Here is a 20,766-nt window from a genome sequence, read left to right as displayed (position 1 = left end):
CTTCTAGTTTGGCTACATTTCGTTTTTTCCTTACTAGCAAGTCACAAGTATAAAGAAGAAAAATACTTGAAAAAGCTGCATATTCTCTGGACTTGTCCATGAATGCGTTGTCTAATGAAGGGGTAGGACGCAAGCATGTGCCGCTGCATTCATGACACTATATCATCTTGTCTTAATGTGGCTTTGGCAGTTGTTTATGTAGTTCAGAGCCTGCAGCTTGGGCCACAAGTACGCATCATATATACTACGATCGACAACGGATATATCGAACTCAAAGGGGATCGCAAAATAGTTTGATATATACATAAAAACGATTGAGCGATCTCAGCGACAGAGTGAAAAATTTCCAACTTGTTGGAACTGTGTCCCTCTCGCCGCTTGAGCCACCACGGCAGCTCAAAACAAGGTTTCTGTGTCGCCGCGGCAGAAATCGCGAGCGTTTTCGCTTGCATGTCGATGGCGCACGCCACTCCGTTTCGGTCATCTCATCCACAGCTCATTTCTTGGCAGCGTGCCAAGATGCTGCACAGCGATAACGTCACGGCGTGATCATCGTTTGATAGCTCCTGCGGTGGCGGGGAGCGAACTTGGCAGAGTGCCCGTGATGGCTTGATTGCACAAGCCTGGTTTGATTTATAGTTGGGGCGGGCGTAGTCCACTGCCACAAAATCATTGGAAAGCGTGATAGCGAAATGCTGTTTGAAGCGAAAAAATGCTAAAAGCCATGATCGCAGCTGACCGCATGCTTTCGTTGCTTCATATATGCAAGAATAAACGACTCCCGCAAAAAAAAAAAAAGAAACTGCCGCTTTTTAACGCCCGCAGCCGCCATATCTTACACTGCGCCGTGCGTACAGCACCACGATAAGAATAAACGACTCTCGCAAAAAAAAAAAGAAAAAAGAAAGAGACAGAGAGAGAGATCTGCCGCTTCTTAACGTCCGCAGGCACCATAGCCACGTCAGCCGCCGCGTGCAGAGGGTTCACAACACATGCTGGAGAAAGCGTCCGACATTCTGTCGGAAAACGGGCTGAGCTGGCTTGGCGCATGAGTAGCGCGTGCTACTGCGAACGAAGGCCGGGAGAGAGAAAGGAGAGAGATAGCTCGGCAAAAGAATGGGCACCCCCTTGCACTTCGCTCTATCGTGTTTCTCCCCTCTCGTTCCCACCGGTTCTCTCTGGTTCATTCACGCACATGGTTTGCAAACGTCACGTGCTGGCGCGCGGGAAACGATACCCACAGATGCACGCGCCTTTGGGGAATCGGCGCAGCGCTGCCCTAGACCAGCCGTTGCCAAACTGTCCCCTCTCATTCCTTCCACAGAAGGCTTGAAGACGTCACGCGGCAAACAGCCGAGGGTGATGCGATCGTCTTTGGGGAAGGCACGCTTTCCAGTGTGTGGGGCAGAGTTCGATATATCGAACGACCGGTGAAATTGAGTTCGATATATGACGCGACTTTCCTATACGTTTTACATGGGATTTTCAAGGGGATATTCCGTGAATTCGATATAACCAAAATTTGACATATGCCAGTTCGATATATCCGGGTTCGACTGTATAAAGAAAGGAAACTGTCTTGCGTTGGCAGCTGAAGACAGCCACCCTCCCCACAAACCCCACCAACATCCCTGCAACACGCAGCTTTGCCCTCCAGTAAAGTACAGCCTCTCCAAACCCCCTCATGTACACAATATTATCTGAGAATGCGCTAGCATCCACTCATCTGCCACCCCATCTTGCCCGACTACGAGTTTCTGCTGGAAAGCCTTGCCATTGCAGCCAGCACTCAGTTTTCAAAATAAGAGGCCAAACAACTGCTCCCTCTCTCTGGCATTCGAGACAAGACTATCTAGCCATGAACGCAACCCTTGTAGAACATTTCCTTCAATGAGCTCATCTCAGTGAGTCAAAAAGAGCCTCCAAAATTAGAGTGTAAGTTGTATGCCTTGGTGAATATAGTAGAACCCCGCTGTTGCGTTCCCGGGTGCTGCGTTCTTATGATCGAGTCCCGGCATGTGTCACATAGTGTTCTATGCATTAGAAACCCCGCTGTTACGTCGTAACTTCGGGCACGTTCCCGCATCATACGTCGCGAACTGGCAGGCCTGAGTAACAAGCAACAACGACCATGTTTACTTTTAGGGCCAATTGACTTGGCCTGACTTGGCCTCTCTTGGCCTGTCGTTGCTGGCGTGTCTACAGAAGGCGCTCGCGGCACTTGGGCAGGCGGCGTCATCATCAGCAGTCGCACCTTTTTTTTGCATCTTTTTTACCTATCATAGTGCCATTTTTCGTTCTCCCATGCTGCTTCCTTTGTGTGGTTGGTGCTTGTGCGGCTGACTTCGTGCTTCGGACTGCTTCCACATATCATTGCATCGTTTTGCGCCTCCGGCTAGGAATCATTTCACGTGTATTTTCCTGCTGTAGGATACGCAAGAAGTGAATTCGTGGTTGCGTGCACACGCGTCCCGCACGCTCAATCGCCGACCCTTTCACGCTGCAACGTAAATTGCTGTGGGTTAGTGGCTGCCTCGTTCCGCCACAGCGCGAGAACTTGTTACACTGATGCAATTAATAAAGCGCTCTCCTTGGAGGAAAAGCTCAACATTCTTCGCACCCTGGATGCAAACCTGATGAGGAAGCGGCTGTGCATCGCAGAAGATCTTCGACTCGCACCATCCACCTTGAACTCCATTGTTTCGAAAAGAAACGAGAGCGAAGGAAACACCCGGTCATTCAAGCAAGCCTGCAGTGCAGGACATGTGCAGCTTGATGAGGCTGTTTACACATGGTTCAAGCAAGCCAGAGCTGCAGGTGTGAATTTTGATGGCACCATTTTGCGTGAGAAAGCACTGGAGATAGCAGACAAGCTTGGGATCGACCGCTTTAAGAGAAGGCGCAGAATTTGCTATCGAACCGTGAACGGGGAGGCTGCAAACGTGGACACTGCTACCATAGACAACTGGAAAGAGTCCATGGCGGGCATATCGAGGGCTACGAACCCAGGGATATTTTCAATGCCGATGAAGCGGGCCTCTTTCATAAGGTACAGCCATCAAAGACACTGAGCTTTAAAGGAGAGGCTTGCCACGGAGGGAAAAGCAGCAGAGAACGCCTCACCGTATTGTTGTGTTGCAACTCAGATGGCTCCGAGGTGATGAAGCCGTGGGTCATTGGAAAATTTCGAAGCCCACGGTGCCTGAAAAACATCCGGTACCTGCCCTGCCACTACAAGAACAGCAAAGCCTGGATGACGTGCACAATGTTTGAGGAGTTCTTGTCCTACATGGACTCGAAAGTGGGCAGTCAGGGAAGAAAGGTTGTTCTTTTTTTCGACAACTGCTCCGCGCACCTAAGGACACTACGTCGCTGCAGAACGTCAAGGTGGTGTACCTTCCGGCCAACACAACAAGCCACCTTCAACCCTTGGATGCTGGCATCATAAAAAATGTCAAGCATTTTTACAGAAAGTGCATAGTGAAGCGATCCCTGGCCTCAGTGGATTGCGGGCAGCAGCCGACTGGCATTACAGTTCTTGATGCCATGCATTATTTGGCAACGGCATGGAGCGCTGTCGCTGCCGCAATGGTTAAAAACTGTTTTGCGAAATGTTTCAGCAACGCAGACTGCGCAGCAGTACCTGTAAGCACTGAGGACTGCGAACTCGACACGGCCATGAAGCAGTTGGTGCCTACGGGATTGTGTACAGCGATTATGTTTCTGTAGACGACACCGTTGTCACCTCCGAGATGATGCCCATTGACCAGATCGTGGCCGAGTGTGTCGATGTGCACGACAGTGGCGACGAAGAGGAGGAGGTTGAGCCGCTGCCTGAACCCGCCTTCACTTCGGCTGTAGCGGCATTAGACCTTCTCAGAAGGTATGTTTGCGACGATCGCGAGAGCCACACGGCATTGCAAGTATTGGAAAAACGAGTTGTGCTCACGGGACGCGAGAAAATGCGACAGACAACGCTGCACGACTTTTTAAGTGTTAGCATAGTAATAAACATGCGTTCACTTGCCCACTATCGTCATTTTTTAATTTGTCGTTCTTCCCGGCTCTTACGTTTTTTGTTTTTTTTTATGGTCCCGTGGAAAACGTATCAGCGGTGTTCTACTGTATTAAACATTCTTGCTTCATTTAAGCCTCTACTGTATTGGCAGTAATTCTTAGCTCATCAAGCACTGGTAGTCCCTCCAAACCAATGTCCTGAAGCTGAGACAAGGTGAGCAGGCAATTATGTGGTCCAAATAATTGCCCAGCTCTTTTCACAGTGCCATGCATTTGTGGGGCTCTCAGCTGAACAAATCATGGCGAAGATAGTGTGAGGAGCATGACAGAGGAATGGCTGGGGGTAGGCATCACCTGTGACTCTGTGAAGTGCCAGCCCAGCAGAGCCAATCTCAGCAAGCCCTCCCTTGCGTTCCATGTCTCTCCTATATATGGCTGCACTGAAATTTTGCAGATCTTGTGTCAGAGTCTTGATAGGAATTTTTCAGCTTCTCTGTGCAAAATAACTTGCCCCATTAAACGTTAAACTTGTCAGAAATAAGGCCAACCTTTACAGACGGCATTTGTTGGTTGCGTGGGAGAGTGATAAAACAAACCTGTGACCAGGGTGAAAGTTGCCACCGGGGGCACTCCCGCAAGGTGCAGTCCTTGATGTGCTCCGGTGGGTCACCCTCGCAGTTGGCGTACGGGGCTGCCTGATGTGAGCTGTCAATGCACTCCACGCTGCGCTTCATCACACCACTGCCACACGTGACCGAACACTGCAAGGGATGATTATGCAACCACGTAGGATGGATAAGTTTAAATCCTCAATGAACTGCTCCCAAAAGAAAGTTAAATCAAGACACAATGACTGCACGCAATTTTGGTCTCAGTAAAAATCTAATCTTTGGCTCTTTGTAGCTATGCTGCGGTTTGGTGAACAACGACACAAATATATATTTCTTCAAAATATGTTGAGAATTCCCACTAAAATCAAATTAGCAAAATCAACACAAATAAAACGTTATGACCCAACAACGTATTCTGCTGAAATAATTGACGATCCTTTACACGTGAACGATAGTGATAGGTACTGTAGTCCACCCAGCTTTGGAAATGCCAGTGAAAATCGATTTCATAGTCTTGTGAAAATGTTCAATGGCAGCAAAACCTTAGTTGTCTTTCCAAGTTCAGCGAAAGTAGCCCCTCAGAGGTAACTTTGTGTGGTGGCCAAGGCTACAAGGGCAGAGCTTTCATCACGGCCAAGTAATCCTGACATACCCAGCCTCAGTTTAAATTCTGTCTTTACTTGAAATAATAGTTTTGCAGCTGCCAACGATGAAGAAATGCATTTCTTTGCACTACTCAAGGCCTAAGTGAACCTAAATACGTGGTTAATAAACATCCCACACTATGTATGTTGTCAAAACAAGAGTATTGCAAAAGTATACAGAAATTGACAGGCAGACGCAGGAGAAGCAGAAGACATGGCAGTGTGCTGATTTTAAAATACACTGGATTTTGTTGTAGTGATGTAATAGTAACTTGAATGTTTCCATAATTGTACAATATTCCAGAGCACAAATGAGGAAATTTCTGAAGGGACTATATTCTGCTGATGCATTACAGCTTTGGCTGCACAGCCAGAAAAAGTTGTCCATGCGTCAGTATATAATCTACAAAGGCCAAAATAAATTTGTCCTCAGTGTTAAGACTACAGTCGCATCCATCATAAGTGTCGTATTTATCGCTGTGCACATCTTACGACCGCATATGTTCACACTGGGCCGTTCGGTGTTCTTTACAACTGGCCAATCAGCGCTCTGGGCCAACTGGGTCCCCCATTTCACAACATGGCGCCAGTTAGCAAGAGGCTGCTAGCGGAGGTTGGTTCACATCGTCTGTGCACTCAACCTAAGCAGACGGACAAATAATAGAAGAATTTGGGTTCGTCTAATCTCCGACAGCCTGTCTGCATGGTCCAGCAGTGGTCAACTTCCGTCTTCGCGCTTTCCCAATACTCTGATGCCACCGACACTCTGTCAAAGGAGCGAGAAAATATCCTTTTTTTCAACAACCCCTGCTCGCACGTAGTTCCGGCGTGCAGTCTGCCTGCATCGCAGCCATCACCGACACAGCACTAATAACACCAGCGAGCTGAGACACTGCAGCAGCGTAGGAGCGTGGGATGATGTCGCCTGCTAGCTGGTTTGCGCATGAAATATAGGAGGACCAGAAGCGCCATAACCGGAAAGGGAAAACAGCTGTGTGCATTGGTCACGCAGTAACAGCCGTATTTGTGCTATTCGTAAAGGTCACGGGTCCTGCGATATTTATGTCCACGCTGGCTGCGGCCATTGCGCATCTTACGATCAATGCGACAGCAGCCTGAACATTACATCTTTTGCGCTTATGCTTACGATTCTTATGAACGATCCGTACGTAGCGCACATAGTCTGACTAACGCAGCTTTAGCTGATGCTTCCGTTTACTGTTAACCTTACAGGTTCTCCCAAGATGTGCATGTTGATTAGATATATATACTAATAATAGTAATACTGTGCTTTATTATAACTATACACAGTGAGGGCAAAAATATTAAGATATTTTGTGCACTCATCAAGTTCAAGTACTAGTTCAAGGAGTTGAAAACAATTTTCAGCAGATCATGAAATTCTGTGCCATGGGAATGCACAGTCAATAAATATTGCTGAAACATCCTATGGAAAGCATGCATAAATATGCACACACTATGAGAGCTGAAGAAGAAGCAAATACAGTCAACGACCGATTTTTTTGACTTTCAACGGACCACGAAAATGTCCAAACAATCAGGAGGTCCAAAAAAACAAATGTGAACCAAAAAAGCTCAATTTATTGCCTATTATTCACTTTGAGGCCGGAAAAAGTCATGAATGCTTTTCTGCACCACGCTCAGCTGCCGTGCTAACAGGTCCTCCCGAATTTCACTTGCATCAGCTCAGCTTGCGTCGGCTGCGCTGCTGCAGGTGACTCATCGTCGTCGTCGCTCTCAGACTTCAGAAGCACTTGGCGAATAATTTCTAATTTTAATAATAAATTCGCTCAGTTCCAGCTCCTGGTCTACGTCTGTGAACTCTGAAAACGAGATGACCTATGGAATTTCGACACCAGCAGTGCGAAAGTCGTGAATTAGCTGCTCACTGCCTGACAGCTGCTCGACGACACTCTCCTCGTCCAAGACAGCCAACTCGTCATTCGCCTTAATCCCACGTGGCGGAAGCAATTGCGCAGCGTTGTGGGTGTTACAGACTTCCACGCATCGGCGAGCGTACTAAGTGCTCCAAGCAAATCGACAAAGTAGGTTTTCCCACTGTCGAGGCCCACTACAACCACCAACAACTGGATCACAACACCGACTCCGTTGAATGGCTTCTCGCTGCCGTGTTGCACGCAAAAAAAAAAAAAAAAAAACAACAAAATTTGGGAACAGCCTTTTGAAGAACTGAAGCTGATTTGATTAAATGCGAGCCCCAGTAGCGACAGAACTTAGTTCTCGCATCAGCACGACCACGGCTAGACCTACTGGGTACGCTCGGCAACGTACATGAAAAGCACGGCAAACACAGAGGGACAGGCAGTCAAAGCGATCACGCTAAAAGAAGAAAAAAAAAAAGCACTCCGGCGGCGAGGAGCGACGGAAGCGATGTTGTACCAAAAACAGAAGCTGCTAAAAAAATAGTATAGCCTCGATCCAGCGTCAGTTTAGCTGAGGAACGGCACGCAAGGCCGGCACCGGTTTCGAGGCTATCAAAGGAAAAACTAAACAAACAAGATAGCGGCGACACCGCTCAAAGTGTGGGGCAGTTGGCCCGGCTGATGCTTACAATGTCCGAAAAATCAAACGGCCGTTCTAGAGTGTCCAAAATTTTGAGCAGCGTAATACATTTCAAGAATTTTCGCGCTACGATATACACAGATACACCTTGTCCTGTGTACGTAGTTCCTGCCTTCTTGTGTATCTGTGTATATCGTAGCGTAAAAATTCTTGAAATGATAAATTAACTAGCCCCCATTGCTGCTTTGTAATACATTGACTTTATAAGGTATGTCCTGGGGCCGGAAAAAAGTCCGAATAGTCAAGCATGTCCGAAAATTTGGGTGTCCAAAAAATCGGTCGTCGACTGTATAGCACATTTGCAAAGTGCGTATATTTGGCAAGAAAAACAGCATTTGTGCAAAGCATTCATGACTTCAGAAAATTTCTCATGTGGAAATTGGCAATATCAGTTTTTTAAACCTATCTCAGGAACCCACCCATATGAGAGGACAAATGTTTGTGCTCAAAAAAATTTTGCTGAATGTTTAAAGCGGAATTTGATAAACAAACTTGACAACAGATGACAGCGTAGCAATAGATGGAAAGTGTGAGGATACAAAAGAGCTTTGCTGAAGAAAGATGACAAGCGACTACTACCAGGCAATATAAATGTGTTTACCTCGAGATGTCAAGTCATGGACCAAGGTAGCATCAGGGGCCCATACAGTTACAGTTCTCACGTATGAATGACGAGAGAATGAAATCCAATGCATATTAGTCCAGGCAAGTGAATAAGCTTTTGATGCGTCAACACCAAATAGCTTTAAACTACAAATCATGCCCCTATTATTAATCGTTTGCAAATCAATAACTTGAGTTGTGAGCAAGACTGCGCTCAGACAGACACCTATAAAAGAATACAAATAAGTAACAAGTGACATCAGATAATAACAAACACTGTTCATAAAAAGATACCAGTGACCCAAAGATAATGTGAAACACAACCACGTAAAAATTTTATGTTCACAAAATCCCTTGTAATGATGATATGAATGAAACATTAGGGGTGTGTGAATATTCGAAATTTCCAATATAAATTGTATATGTTTGTTATTTGGTTCATATTTATAATTTTCCAAATATTAAATAATTTCTAAATTTAGCACAGTTTAACGGCACTGTGCAATTCAGTGCAATGCTGTATTCAAAAATTTCAATATTCATACACCATTAAAAAAAATATAATTAAAGCGCAGCTTTACATTCTTCAAGCCAAAGTGAGAGCAGAATCATTCCTGCATTCTAAATTCCAAACTTAGCATTACAAATGATGTCACAAAAAGTGACTACTATAGATGCCTTCAGAATTATGAGGCCTCAGAAGCAGGGTGAGCCAATTTTACATGAAACCATTCATAACATAAAAATCTAAAAAAGAACATTAATTAGGCTCAGTTGTTAGTGGCAGAAGTGTTAACTTAGCGGCATTTATATAGAAACGAAAAGAAAACCTACCCCCCTCAAGTCAAGCACTTGAGTAAAGTCACTGCTTCTTCCCTGGCCCCATAAAATGATTATAGTTCAACCCGGATATATCGAACTCGAAGGGGATCGCGAAATAGTTCGATATATCGATATACAGAAATCGGCTTGTCTGCGAAAAAACGATGCGAAAAAATGTAACCGTATTTGTCGCATAATCAACCCACGCTCCACTTTTGCACCCAAGAATTAAAAAAAAAAAAAACGCGTTGAGGCCAGCTCGCTCACATGCAAGCGATTGAGCGATCTCAGCTTTCAGCTGAGCGATCTCAGAGCGATCAATGCTGTTTGAAGCGAAAAAATGCTAAAAGCCGGTGTCATGATCGCAGCTGACCACGTGCTTTCGTTGATTCATACATGCAAGAATAAACGACTCTCGCAAAGAAAAAAAAAACATCTGCCGCTTCTGAAAGTCCGCAGCCGCCATATCTTACGCTACACCGCGCGTACAGCACAACGATAAGAATGGACGACTCTCGCAAAAGAGAAAGAGAGAGAGATCTGCACTTCTTAATGTCCGCAGGCGCCATAACCACGTCAGCCGCCGCGCGCAGAGGGTTCGCAACACAAGCTGGAGAAAGCATCTGACGTTCTGTCTGAAGACAGGCTGAGCTGGCTTGGCGCATGCTACTGCGAACGAAGGCTGGGAGAAAAGGAGAGAGATAGCTCGGCAAAAGAATGGGCACACCCTTGCGCTTCGCTTTATCGCGTTTTCCCCCTCTCGTTCCCACCGATTGATTCTCCCTGGTTCATTCATGCACATGGCTTGTAAACGTCACATGCTGGCGCATGGGAAACGATAACCGCAGATGCGCGCGCCTTTGGGGAATGGGCGCGGTGCTGCCCTAGACCAGCCGTCGTCGAACTGTCCCCTCTCAATCCTTCCGCGCGTGGCTTAAAAACGTCACGCGGCAAACAGCCGAGGGTGATGCGATCGTCTTTGGGGAAGGCACTCTTTCCAGTGCGTGGTGCAGAGTTCGATATATCGAACGTCCAGTGTAATTGAGTTCAATATATGACGCGACTTTCCTATACTTTTACATGGGATTTTCAAGGGGATATTCCGTGAGTTCGATGTAACCAAAGTTCAATATATCCGGGTTCAACTGTGTGCCTGTATGGGAGGATCAAGTGACGAATTACTATACTGAAAATATGCAGGGCAGTGCAGTGTTCTCTCCTAGGGTTGTTTTTGTCCTATTAACCTGCATTGAAGCTTGGAACAGGAACTAGATGGTGGAAATTATTATTTTCTAGGTTCTTTAATATTGAACTCATTATGGTCACAGCTTCCTATGCAACATGACTGAACAGTGCAGATGATGTACAGTAAAAGCTCGTTAATCCGGATCTCAAGGGACCGGAAAAAATGTCCGAGTTAACCGAATTCCGGATTATCGAATGCACCATGAAAATAAGAAAAATGTACGGCGCATAAACATACCTTTATTGCATGAAAAACTGCGTTATTTTTGTTTGCCTAGTCGCCGGAATTTGCGCAAAAACGATTTTCTTCAACCCCATCAGGTGGTGGTGCGCACGCTCACTGTCGCGACACTCTACACAAAATTCTTCTAGTACAGCGAGGGCCTCCGCGGCCTCCTGCACGGTGCGACGTCGCGACGGCGGGTCGTGATCGTCTTTATCGGAATGATTTTCGTCCCCGTCGAGCACTTCCGATAATATGTCATCGTCAGTCAGTAGGCCAGCAACGGCAGCATCATCGTCTATTGCTACGTAGTCGGCAAGCTGGACACCACTAGGTAGGAGAAATTCAAAGCGCCTGTCATCCACCTCTTCGTTGTCCATATTTTCTGTGGGCTCCGGGGTATCCTCTGCAGTCACCTCTGGAGGAACGTCACAATCATCAGGGCGGACAAACCCGCTGTGCCTGAAGGAGTTGGCTATGACCTCGGCCGGCGTGTTGTTACCAAACTTGCACTAAAATGTGAATGGCACTGAGGAGGTTTAGGTCATATTCTCGCCCTGCCTCCTTGCACAGCAGCATCCGCTCTAGCACATGCTTCCTGTATCTGCATTTTACGTTCTGAATTATGCCCTGATCCAGAGGTTGCAGTGCAGCCGTCGTGTTCGGAGGAAGGAATACGAGCTCGATGCACTCCAGCCCTGTCACTCGGGTGTGCGCGCTGCAGTTGTCCACCACAAGTAAAACCTTGCGCTTGTTAGCGGAGAAGCGGCGGTCGAGCTGCCGCAGCCAAGCTTGAAAAATATCCGAGGTCATCCAGGCTTTTCTATTGGCTCGATACTCCACCGGCAAACGGGGAATGTTCTTAAAACACCTTGGGTTTTTTGCCTTCCCGATGACAAGTAGTGGCAGGCGCTCCGTGCCTGACATATTTGAAGCGAGAAGCACAGTGATCCTTTCCTTGCTCTTCTTCCCTCCAACGCACGGGTCACCCTTAAAGGTGATCGTTTTGTCTGGCAAGGCTTTGAAAAACAATGCCGTTTCGTCGGCATTGAAGACGTCGGCAGGTTCATAACGAGCCAGGTACTGGAGAAGCTCGGTTGTCTTCCAGTCAGCAATGCGGCGTTCATCCACCGCTGCCTTCTCCCCACACACGTTTCTAAAGACTAGCCGTGCCTTTCTTTGAAGCGGGCGAACCATCCTTCAGACGCACTGAAAGATTCTATGTTCATTTTCTGTGCGTACCTGTCAGCTTGCTGACAGATCAGCGGGCCACTCAAAGGAAGCTGTCCGTCACGCATATCTGTAATCCACCGTAGCAGTGCTTCTTCCAGTTTCGGGTGCGCAGCCGTCCTTAGCCTTTTTCTCTTCCCGGTGAATCTGCCACTGTCAAACGCTTCGAAAATTTTTTCTTTGTTTTTCACGTAGTCGCTTAGCGTGCTTCTCTTGACGCCATACTTTTCCATTACCTCTTGACGAGAAATGCCTTCGTTCAGTTCCTTCAATATCTTTACTTTTCTTTCGAAATCATTTGCTGGCTGCTGTGGTCTTTTCGCTGGGGTGGCAGTCGCCATCACTATGAAGAACGACGGCGATGGCACAATGCACAAGCACAGTCGGCGAACGCAACGTGCACCCACAACACAAAGAATGAAGCAGCGTAGGGGCACTGTATCGTAGGCGTAGCACACGTGGCGTTGAGCAGCAGAACAAACCGTCCCGTCGTCCTTGCAGCTTTCAGTAGATGCTGGATGGTCCGGCGGCCCAAAACCCCAAACCCATGCATCGAGTGGTGGCTAGCGCCACCTAGCCACTGCTCGCTCATTCACTATCATCATCGTCATTCTCGAACTCCTCATGCAGCTTTTGTTCGGTTTCGGTTTCTCCAACTCTCCTGCAGTCTCCTGCCACGCCGTCGGTTACGGCAAGGAGTGCGTGCCTCCGAACCGCCGAGCATCGCGCGGCTCACTGGAAGTTTCGATAGCCTTCGGGAGTTGTCCAAGTTAACCGGTGCGCGGCTAAATGCCTCCGAGCTAACGAGCATTTCACACCATTGAACTATACACAGTTTTGCCGGGACCGCGCCGTGAGTCCGAGTTAACCGAATTTCCGAGTTAACGAGATCCGGATAAACGAGGTTTTACTGTATTTGCTTATTTACTACTCCTCAAATATGCCTGCATAAGGTTATGAGGTGCAAGTAAAACTACATGCTACCACATAAGCATTCTGCCGAACAAGGGTGTAGTGGCACTGCCCCAAGGAATTGCCACTACCAAGGATGCACCAATGAGGCTCTCTTATATTTGGAAAAATATAAAACCTTTTTACCAGCACACTGTGCATAGAAAAGACAATTACAAAGTGTCTGGACAAAATACCTGTTTAGCGATGGCACCCTCACATCAAGCTGCCATTAACAGTTAATTACACTGGGTTCAACAATATGGTGAGGAACAGTTTAATACCAAATGCACCATGACAACACCTGCTTCTCAATAAATGAGGTATTGCACACTGGACAGCACAATGCTAAATCAATAAAGTGACAAATAATATGCAACAACAATAAGAAAACCTTCTTCTTGCAACCAATCACACAATGCTACTTCGCTTAGTACAGTAAAACCCCGTTAATATGTAGTTGGCGGGGACGCGGCAAAAGTATGTACTATCCGGCAGTACACCTTAACCGATTACAACAAATTTGCCATTACTCACCCTCCAAAAGTGAAGAAAAAAACCAGGCACTGTAAATTTCCCGTGAATACACATACGTGCACTTTATTCTCGTCCTGCCGACCAGACGTCGGTCATTTTCAGTTGCCGCCGTGGTGGTCGCGCGGCAACAACAGCCGTCTCAAGATCAGCGAAACCGCGAGCAAGCTTTTCCATAAGGCCCGTCTTCTCAGTGAACGCTCTCATAACAGTTAATGCCTGAGCGGCTTCCGTCACAGTAGGGCCTGAATCGGCTCTTTCCAAGTCATCGCCGCTGTCCTTATTCTCGATATCGTCATCGCTTTGGGGAGGGGCATAGTGCTGCCCGTTCACGAAAGGCAACAACCGCTTTGCAAAGCACTACAGCTCAATACAGACGATGCAATCACCGGTTGCGCACCACATCCACGAAGCAAAGAAAGGAAGATAGGCTACGTCCACTACGTCGCAACTGCACGCCTGCATGCGTAGCGCGAAGTCACATGGGTGGGTAGGGTGACTGTGATGGTTACTGCGATAGGGCTGCTAACGTCGAAGCGGCCAACGATTCCCGGGCTGCCTATTGACATGGACATCACCGCGGCGAATAGCCAGGAACAGCGTTTGTTGGAACATAGTCAAAATAACCGCATACTTTCTCTACGCTTTAAGCGGTCAACCAATACATGGGTTTCAATAGCGACTCAGCCAGGGAATCTTCACAACTACGTTTTAACCGCAACTACTTGGTAAGCGGGTACATATTACCGAGGTTTCACTGTATGTTATTCAAATTTGGCAGTTGTTACTAATATACAACTTACCACTGCTTCTCATTACTGAACTTGCAATACGTATTTTTAAGCGGCACACTGCAAGAAACTGCCGTTTGTATGCTAGTCTTCAGCTCTATATTATTGGCACATCACCATAATATAATTAATTACCTTTGGTATAGGCTTGTTTACAAAATGGTCCTCAAGCCAAACTGCCTCTGAACAAATGCCAAAAACAAAGAAAAGTTTATGTCACAATAAAGTGTTCCCATGATGGGTGCAACAAGTACATGGCACAACGTATGCCCACCTACAGCTAAGAGATGTGGTCCAATACAACCAAAATTCAGATCTCTTGGTGTTCTGGCAACATGCCACAATGGCCTCTTTTCTACGCTGTCCAGAGAACAGAACTCTTCACTGTAACACGATGCCACAATCGGTGAAACCATGTGGAAGAGAAGCATGGCCATACCGAAGACCAAGGTCCAGGCCTCCATCGGAAGGTCGCCGTGGGTGCCGCGCACGAGTGCAGGTTGCAGGCGCGCACAGTGTCCGGCTTTGGCTGTGAACAGTGCATGTCCGCAAAGCCAATGGCACCCTGACAGGCGACGTGGCGTGTCTGCTGGCCACCACCACACTCCTGGTCGCACTGGAGCACACAAGGAGCGAACCGAGGCTACTTGAAGTGGGTTCCCCGCAAAGATGCTGCCTCTTGGATACTCCCTCAACAGATGGTGGAGAATTTAGAAGAACACTTAGCTATTTTTTTATACATCCTGTACAGTTAAATGCTGTTCCATTAGCACGCAATAAACGGTATGCTGCATGCTGCTTAGGATGCATTGCTCATCATGTGACTCCGTTGCTCACAAAACACCTTAAAAGCCAACTCTGCAGATTTGTTCAACTATTTGAGTTGATAAACTTTAGGGTTCCTTTTCTCCAGCATAAAAAATAGGTTGTCGAAATAGTGAGCACAAGTGTTTTGAAAAAGCAAAGACGAGAAACCTGAAACTGGGTTTCCAACAAGCAATGGCGTTCAGACTGTCACAAAACCTACTGTATGCACTTTGTTTGGCTAAAGTGGTCAGCGACAGCCTGGGTCATCATTTCTCTGAAACCACTCAAAGCATCTAGGACAGACCAGCACGAAAACACGGGACGACAGAAAAGAAGCACAGACAGTCTGTTGTCCCCTGTTTTCACGCTGTTCTATCCTGGATCATGAACCAACTAGCCTAACAATCCTGCCTTTTGCACTAAAAGCAAGCTCGAAATATTATCCTTCAGAATATAGGTGGCTATGCATCCAGTAACGGTAAGGCTGCCCATAGAAATATCTGCAGTGAAATGTAAAGGTTTCAAACTCAATTGCACTCCATAACATTCCTACTCACAAGTAACCAGAAAATTGCGAGGAATGTACTGTGAAGTTTTTTTTGCACTTCCTCAAAAACCACAAATATAAACATAATGGCATGTGAATTGGTGACACCATTTTGGAAGCACAGCAATTCAGTAATGCGTAATGTTCCTTAGTAAAACACTTTGTGGGACATGTTGGTGCATAGCAACTAATATTTCCAGCGTTTCTTTATCTATGTGCCATCATTGTTGCGCTGGAAATAATAGTTTTTAATGTTCCTTGCTGTTCAACTATCCTTGCTCAGTGCTTTTTGTTATTCCGTTTTTCTTTTCTAGGATGGATTCTAGGACAGCAGCAAAATGCAACGCACCGGTGTCCATTCGCCCAGAGACCACGAGGGACAGTCCTCAGTGTTGCAGCTTCGGGTCTCCGGTGGCCGCAGCAGCTCGATGCATGCATTACTCTTGCTCTCCAGGTTGTCCACGCAAACCACCTGGCGACGCTGGGTGCCACCACCGCAGCTTCGAGAGCACTGTGGACAGCACAGCAGTGTAAATGCTAAGTTAGAATCCAGCACAAGTTTACTCCATGTGACCTTACATTGTAGTTCTTAGTAAGCTGAGGGGAAATTTGAAAAGCTAGAGAAAAACTTGCATGATCTCAACAATGCATGTCATGAAATTACTCAACTGCACTTCACCTCTCAGTATGAACTTATGAGATGGCTTGTTCTACTAACACAGTGTAGTTTCTTAATCAAGACAGGGAAACCAATATGAAACACATTCAGTAACTTGTCCTCATTTCTGTTAAGGGGCCAATTTAATGTGGCTACCACGAGCCAAACACGGCGTTAAATGCATGCTTTTTTATGAAAAGAATACAGCCTGCGGTCATTGTTGCATATAGTATAATCAAGCTTTAGGAGCTAGCTAAGCCCCTGGCATTAGTGAATGGAGCATATTAGAAGTCTCACCGTTCCCCATTGGCCAAAACGCCAGCGGTAAGGTCCCTCAACATGGTTCCCTGAAGGATGGTGTGACAACACCCCTGGTCCCAGGCAGGGCCCCTGGCAGGGCTGTTCCCGCTTGGGCCGCATTGCCTCGTCGCACTGGCTGTCCGGGAGCACCTCCCGCAAGTTGTCTCGCACAAAGCACTGTACGCGACGGCTGGACACACCGGGGCCACACTTGGATGAGCACTGCATGTGGAAAGAGATACGAGTCCGTCTGACCAATGGGGCTAGTGAGTAGTACCCACATGAATGGAAGTGCCTGTTGCAAGAGTGAATGGATTCATGAATGACAAAAGCAAACAATCGACTCAGCCACCACTTTTAAGAGTGCTTGTAAACTACGGCGCATCAACCGCACATGTATCGTGCAACGTGGTTCATCACATTCCTGTGAATGCAACTATTACGTATGACTGAAGTTATACACTGACCGCAGACCAGTCTCCGTGCTGCCACTTGCCACAGGTGCCTGCGTCGCAGGCCTCAGCCACGCTGGGACGGATTGCATACAGGCACTCTTCATCTGGCAGGATGGCACCTGTCACCTCGTTGATGCAGCTCACCTGCCGCTTGCGCACTCCACTGCCGCACGTTGCCGAACACTGCACACACGAGGCATGGGTCAGCTCAAATGCATCCTGCACTCCTGCAGGTTTCCAAGGTTTTATGTCATGAGGACAGCCCACAGATGAGTCAGTTTGTGACAAACTCTCTCAGTAGTAATCCTTGACCTTGAACTAGTGGAGTTGACGTCAAAAGCAGGTTCATCCCCATGAGCCTTCGTACCTGCGACCAGGGTGCCGACTTCCAGCCCGCAAAGTTGGACCGTGGTCCAGTGGATGGGTGCTCCGACGCGGCAGACGTCACCCCATTTGGCCTGTCCGCTGTGGTGGGCTGAGAGTGCCACGGCAAGGGACAGGACATTCGGTTGCAGTCGGACGCTTCATGCGGCCGCGGTGCCCCTTGGCAGTGCACCTCGTCGACTACCGAACCGCTCGCTGACCGGCAGGTCACGTTCCGGTACGCCACTCCCCCGCCGCATGTCACGGAGCACTTGTTGCCACAAAGGGTAGCACAAGACATAGAGGCAGTTAGGAAGCTGACCAACAGACATTATAGCGTTCATATACATCGTGCAGCTGAGATAACATGAGTGCCGATCATAAGAATGGTGGTCCTATCTTGACACACATCTCAAAAGTAGGCATTACCACCAGGTAAACTTGTTAACGTAGAAAGACGGGCTAGTTGGTCTTGATAAGTAGAGTGCATATTTCCTCAGCGCAAAATTACAGACAAGACGAAAAGAGGAGACAGCATCTGTATCCTCTTTTTGTCTGTAATTTTGCGCTGAAGCACTCTAGCACCAAGTAAGCCATGCATTTCCTTGGACGATAGCATGTGTTTTACCAAGCAAATTAAAGAGGCAACACCATCTGCACATAAACTTGCTCAATTGTGTTGTTACAAACATGCAGTGGAGAGCAAACAATTGTTTTCAAAAGCTCTATCCATTCAAACTAGTATAGTGCCTTTGAGTCAGCCTTGTATGAATCTAAGCCCAGAGATTCTTTCAGACATCTGATGTGGCAGCAGCCGTGTCTCGTCCTGGAAAATTCACTCTGGCACCCCTTTGAGAACTAGCTCCTATACACACAACTACTATCTGTAGCAAAGGAAGGAAATCGATTTGATGTTTGTGGTGCCACATTTGCAACTTGGTAAAGCAGCGTGTTCAACCAGAAGACCACAAAGGTGCTTGTGAAAAAGGCAGCACACATCCAGCACTGGGGCAAGGTGGATTAACCCTTGAGCATGCAGAAAGTGAATTCAAATTCACCCATAACTGCGCTTCTACCATTATGAAAAATTATTGCAGTGTCATTTAACACAGCAGATTTATTACAGCATTGCAAGGCCGTACCCCCCCTGTAAGTGATGCATGGATCAAATGAGTGCAATGTCAAAAGCGCATCCCAAAGGGGAATTGTAAAGCATGCAAAAAAGTTAATTCTCCATAAACTACTCTCCCTAGCTTTTGATAGGGGAGAAAGTGCAACTAAAAGAGGAGGAAAAGGAGAGGCACAAGCACTAAGGAGTTAGAGCTTGACCTCTTGTTCTGTTCTATTCTTCCTTCCGCACGTGAGCACTTTTTTTGCCCTGCCAAAAGCTACACACCATCTCGTCCAAGAAACAAGTTTTGTTAAATTACTCTTTGTAAACTACTGCAGGCTATGTTGCACCTTTCATGCTGTTCCAACATGTGCACCACTCACACAAGGTGGTGGCAAATTAGGAGAACACCACAACAATCTCGTACGGAAATGTGCTGTGTTACGAGGACGCCACATAGCACCGTAAATGAGTCATTTAGGTCAATGCAAAAGGGCATGCATTTGCCTCTGCATGCTGACAGTGTACGCATGCTACAGTACTCTACTAGAGGAATACGTGCTTGCATTTGCAGAAACAAATCACAAGCAGGCATGCAATGTGATCACGAAACACTTTACCTGGCCCGACCTGCCCAGATTCCTCGGAGAAGTCTTGGCAAAATTACAAGCCAACATAAGCTCGCCCTTTCAGAATGACTCAATGACCATATTATAGGTGTGGCCAGTCTTTCGCGTCTCATCCACTATGCACCATGGCTCTCCACTTACGGGTCCCTGCTCCCCAAGGTGCCATCGCGCTGGAGCCTCGCAGAGTGGCATTTCACATGGTTCCGAGTCCTGCGGCCGAGGTGCCGGGTGGCAGAAGCTCGATGCCACAGCACGGTCTTCGTGCTGGCACCACAGAGGGCGCTGCCGGTGGCCCGAGCCGCACGTCACCGAACACTGCGCCACGGCGATGACATACACCGCCACAGCACGGCGATGGCACGTGGGCAAGAGTTAACATGGCAGAGCCTAGCCGCCATTTGCGACAGTGTCTGACTAGATGCCAAGCACGTACGGAAGCCTTTTTGCGAACTTACACCTAAGTACATGCCACTTTCTGCGCCCTGCTATAAGCAGCGGACAGTTTGGAAAGCACTGTGCAGATATGCAGGCAACGTCTTTCAGCAAAGACCGTGAGTCAGCTATTCTTCTTTGACAGTCATATCACTATAAACAATTTATTAAGGCCGTCATATCTCTGTATATATTTCAAAATAATTCATTAAGCCTTGTTTTACACAGTTTCCATGTCTGTTTAGTTTGGATATAAAGCTTAAGCTGAAATGCTTTTTTGACAATTTCCCGAGACGCCTGCATTAGAACACATGAAACTTGTAGATTAAGCTCATGAAGTGGTTTTGCGCTACCATTTAAATATGCTATTAAAATAGTAACAATCCTCAGGCTTCTCCTCAAAGCATTGCTGCAGTGTGGTGAAACCGGTCTATGACGTCATTATGGGTGACTCCCAAACCTTTCTGCGAGTTGCCCGATGCCGCCGAACAACGCCTCGCGACTTTTACCTTCGTTGGCGTTGGTCTTCCTCCTCAAAGCAAACATTTCTGCGTTGTAAATAGTACATCACCTCCACAGATAACATCATCACTGATGTCTCTACTTGTCACCGTGTACTGCAAAGAAGCCTGAATGCTGAAATACATTTATTGACCGGTTATGTCGTCAATTTGAATGATAGCGCAGCAAAATGGCTTGGCATGATTTACCCTCAGCCATCACACATTGGACTCCTTTAATTTAGTTGAATTCTAAAAATTATTCAGCTTCCCTTTAATGCTCAGTAGCCAGCACTTTCCAGTGGAAATTTTTGGAACCATGGTGAGCCAGATGCATTATGAAAATAGAGGCATCAATGAGCAACTTCAAGCCACTGCTTGCCTCCGATCTGCTCACAGCATTTTTCTGGAAAACAGGCACATGTTGGATAAATAGGTGTCTACTGTTCCATGGCCTTTTGTTCAAGGCCTTTCAATATGGTCTTTCGTACAACTTGGGAAGGTGCATATTTCAGACTATGATAATTTTTGCTAAATTTTTAATACTGACTCCACAAATGTACCCATTGCCTAGAATGTGGCTACATTAGCTAGAATACTGTGGAGGCAACAATTTGGTTTCCCTCCTTCAAAGCTTGTTTTTAGGCATTACAAGGCTACAGACTGGCAAGCCAGAATTCATGTTGTCG

General features: G+C 47.0%; 1 protein-coding gene across 6 annotated transcripts in view; it reads right to left on the bottom strand.

Annotated features, from left to right (window-relative positions):
• The window catches only part of AdamTS-A (ADAM metallopeptidase with thrombospondin type 1 motif A), a 638,686-nt gene that overhangs the window by 98,577 nt on the left and 519,343 nt on the right, over nucleotides 1-20,766 (bottom strand). For 4 of the 6 annotated variants that reach the window (XM_084579539.1, XM_084579538.1, XM_084579542.1 and 1 more), the window contains 7 exons: nucleotides 19,287-19,460; nucleotides 17,410-17,676; nucleotides 17,055-17,225; nucleotides 16,585-16,809; nucleotides 15,979-16,140; nucleotides 14,715-14,891; nucleotides 4,614-4,778 (listed from right to left, as the gene is read on the bottom strand). In XM_084579539.1, coding sequence (XP_084435665.1) covers nucleotides 4,614-4,778; nucleotides 14,715-14,891; nucleotides 15,979-16,140; nucleotides 16,585-16,809; nucleotides 17,055-17,225; nucleotides 17,410-17,676; nucleotides 19,287-19,460 — 1,341 coding nt within the window. The remainder of the gene's footprint in view (nucleotides 1-4,613; nucleotides 4,779-14,714; nucleotides 14,892-15,978; nucleotides 16,141-16,584; nucleotides 16,810-17,054; nucleotides 17,226-17,409; nucleotides 17,677-19,286; nucleotides 19,461-20,766) is intronic. The other 2 variants (XM_084579541.1, XM_084579540.1) reach the window with 2 other exon arrangements.

Source organism: Amblyomma maculatum, chromosome 9 (assembly GCF_055883805.1).
Source record: "Amblyomma maculatum isolate TAMU_Amacu chromosome 9, ASM5588380v1, whole genome shotgun sequence".
Lineage (NCBI taxonomy): Eukaryota > Metazoa > Arthropoda > Arachnida > Ixodida > Ixodidae > Amblyomma > Amblyomma maculatum.
The sequence above is the reverse complement of the archived record's forward strand: the minus strand, read 5'-3'. Positions and strand labels throughout refer to the sequence as shown.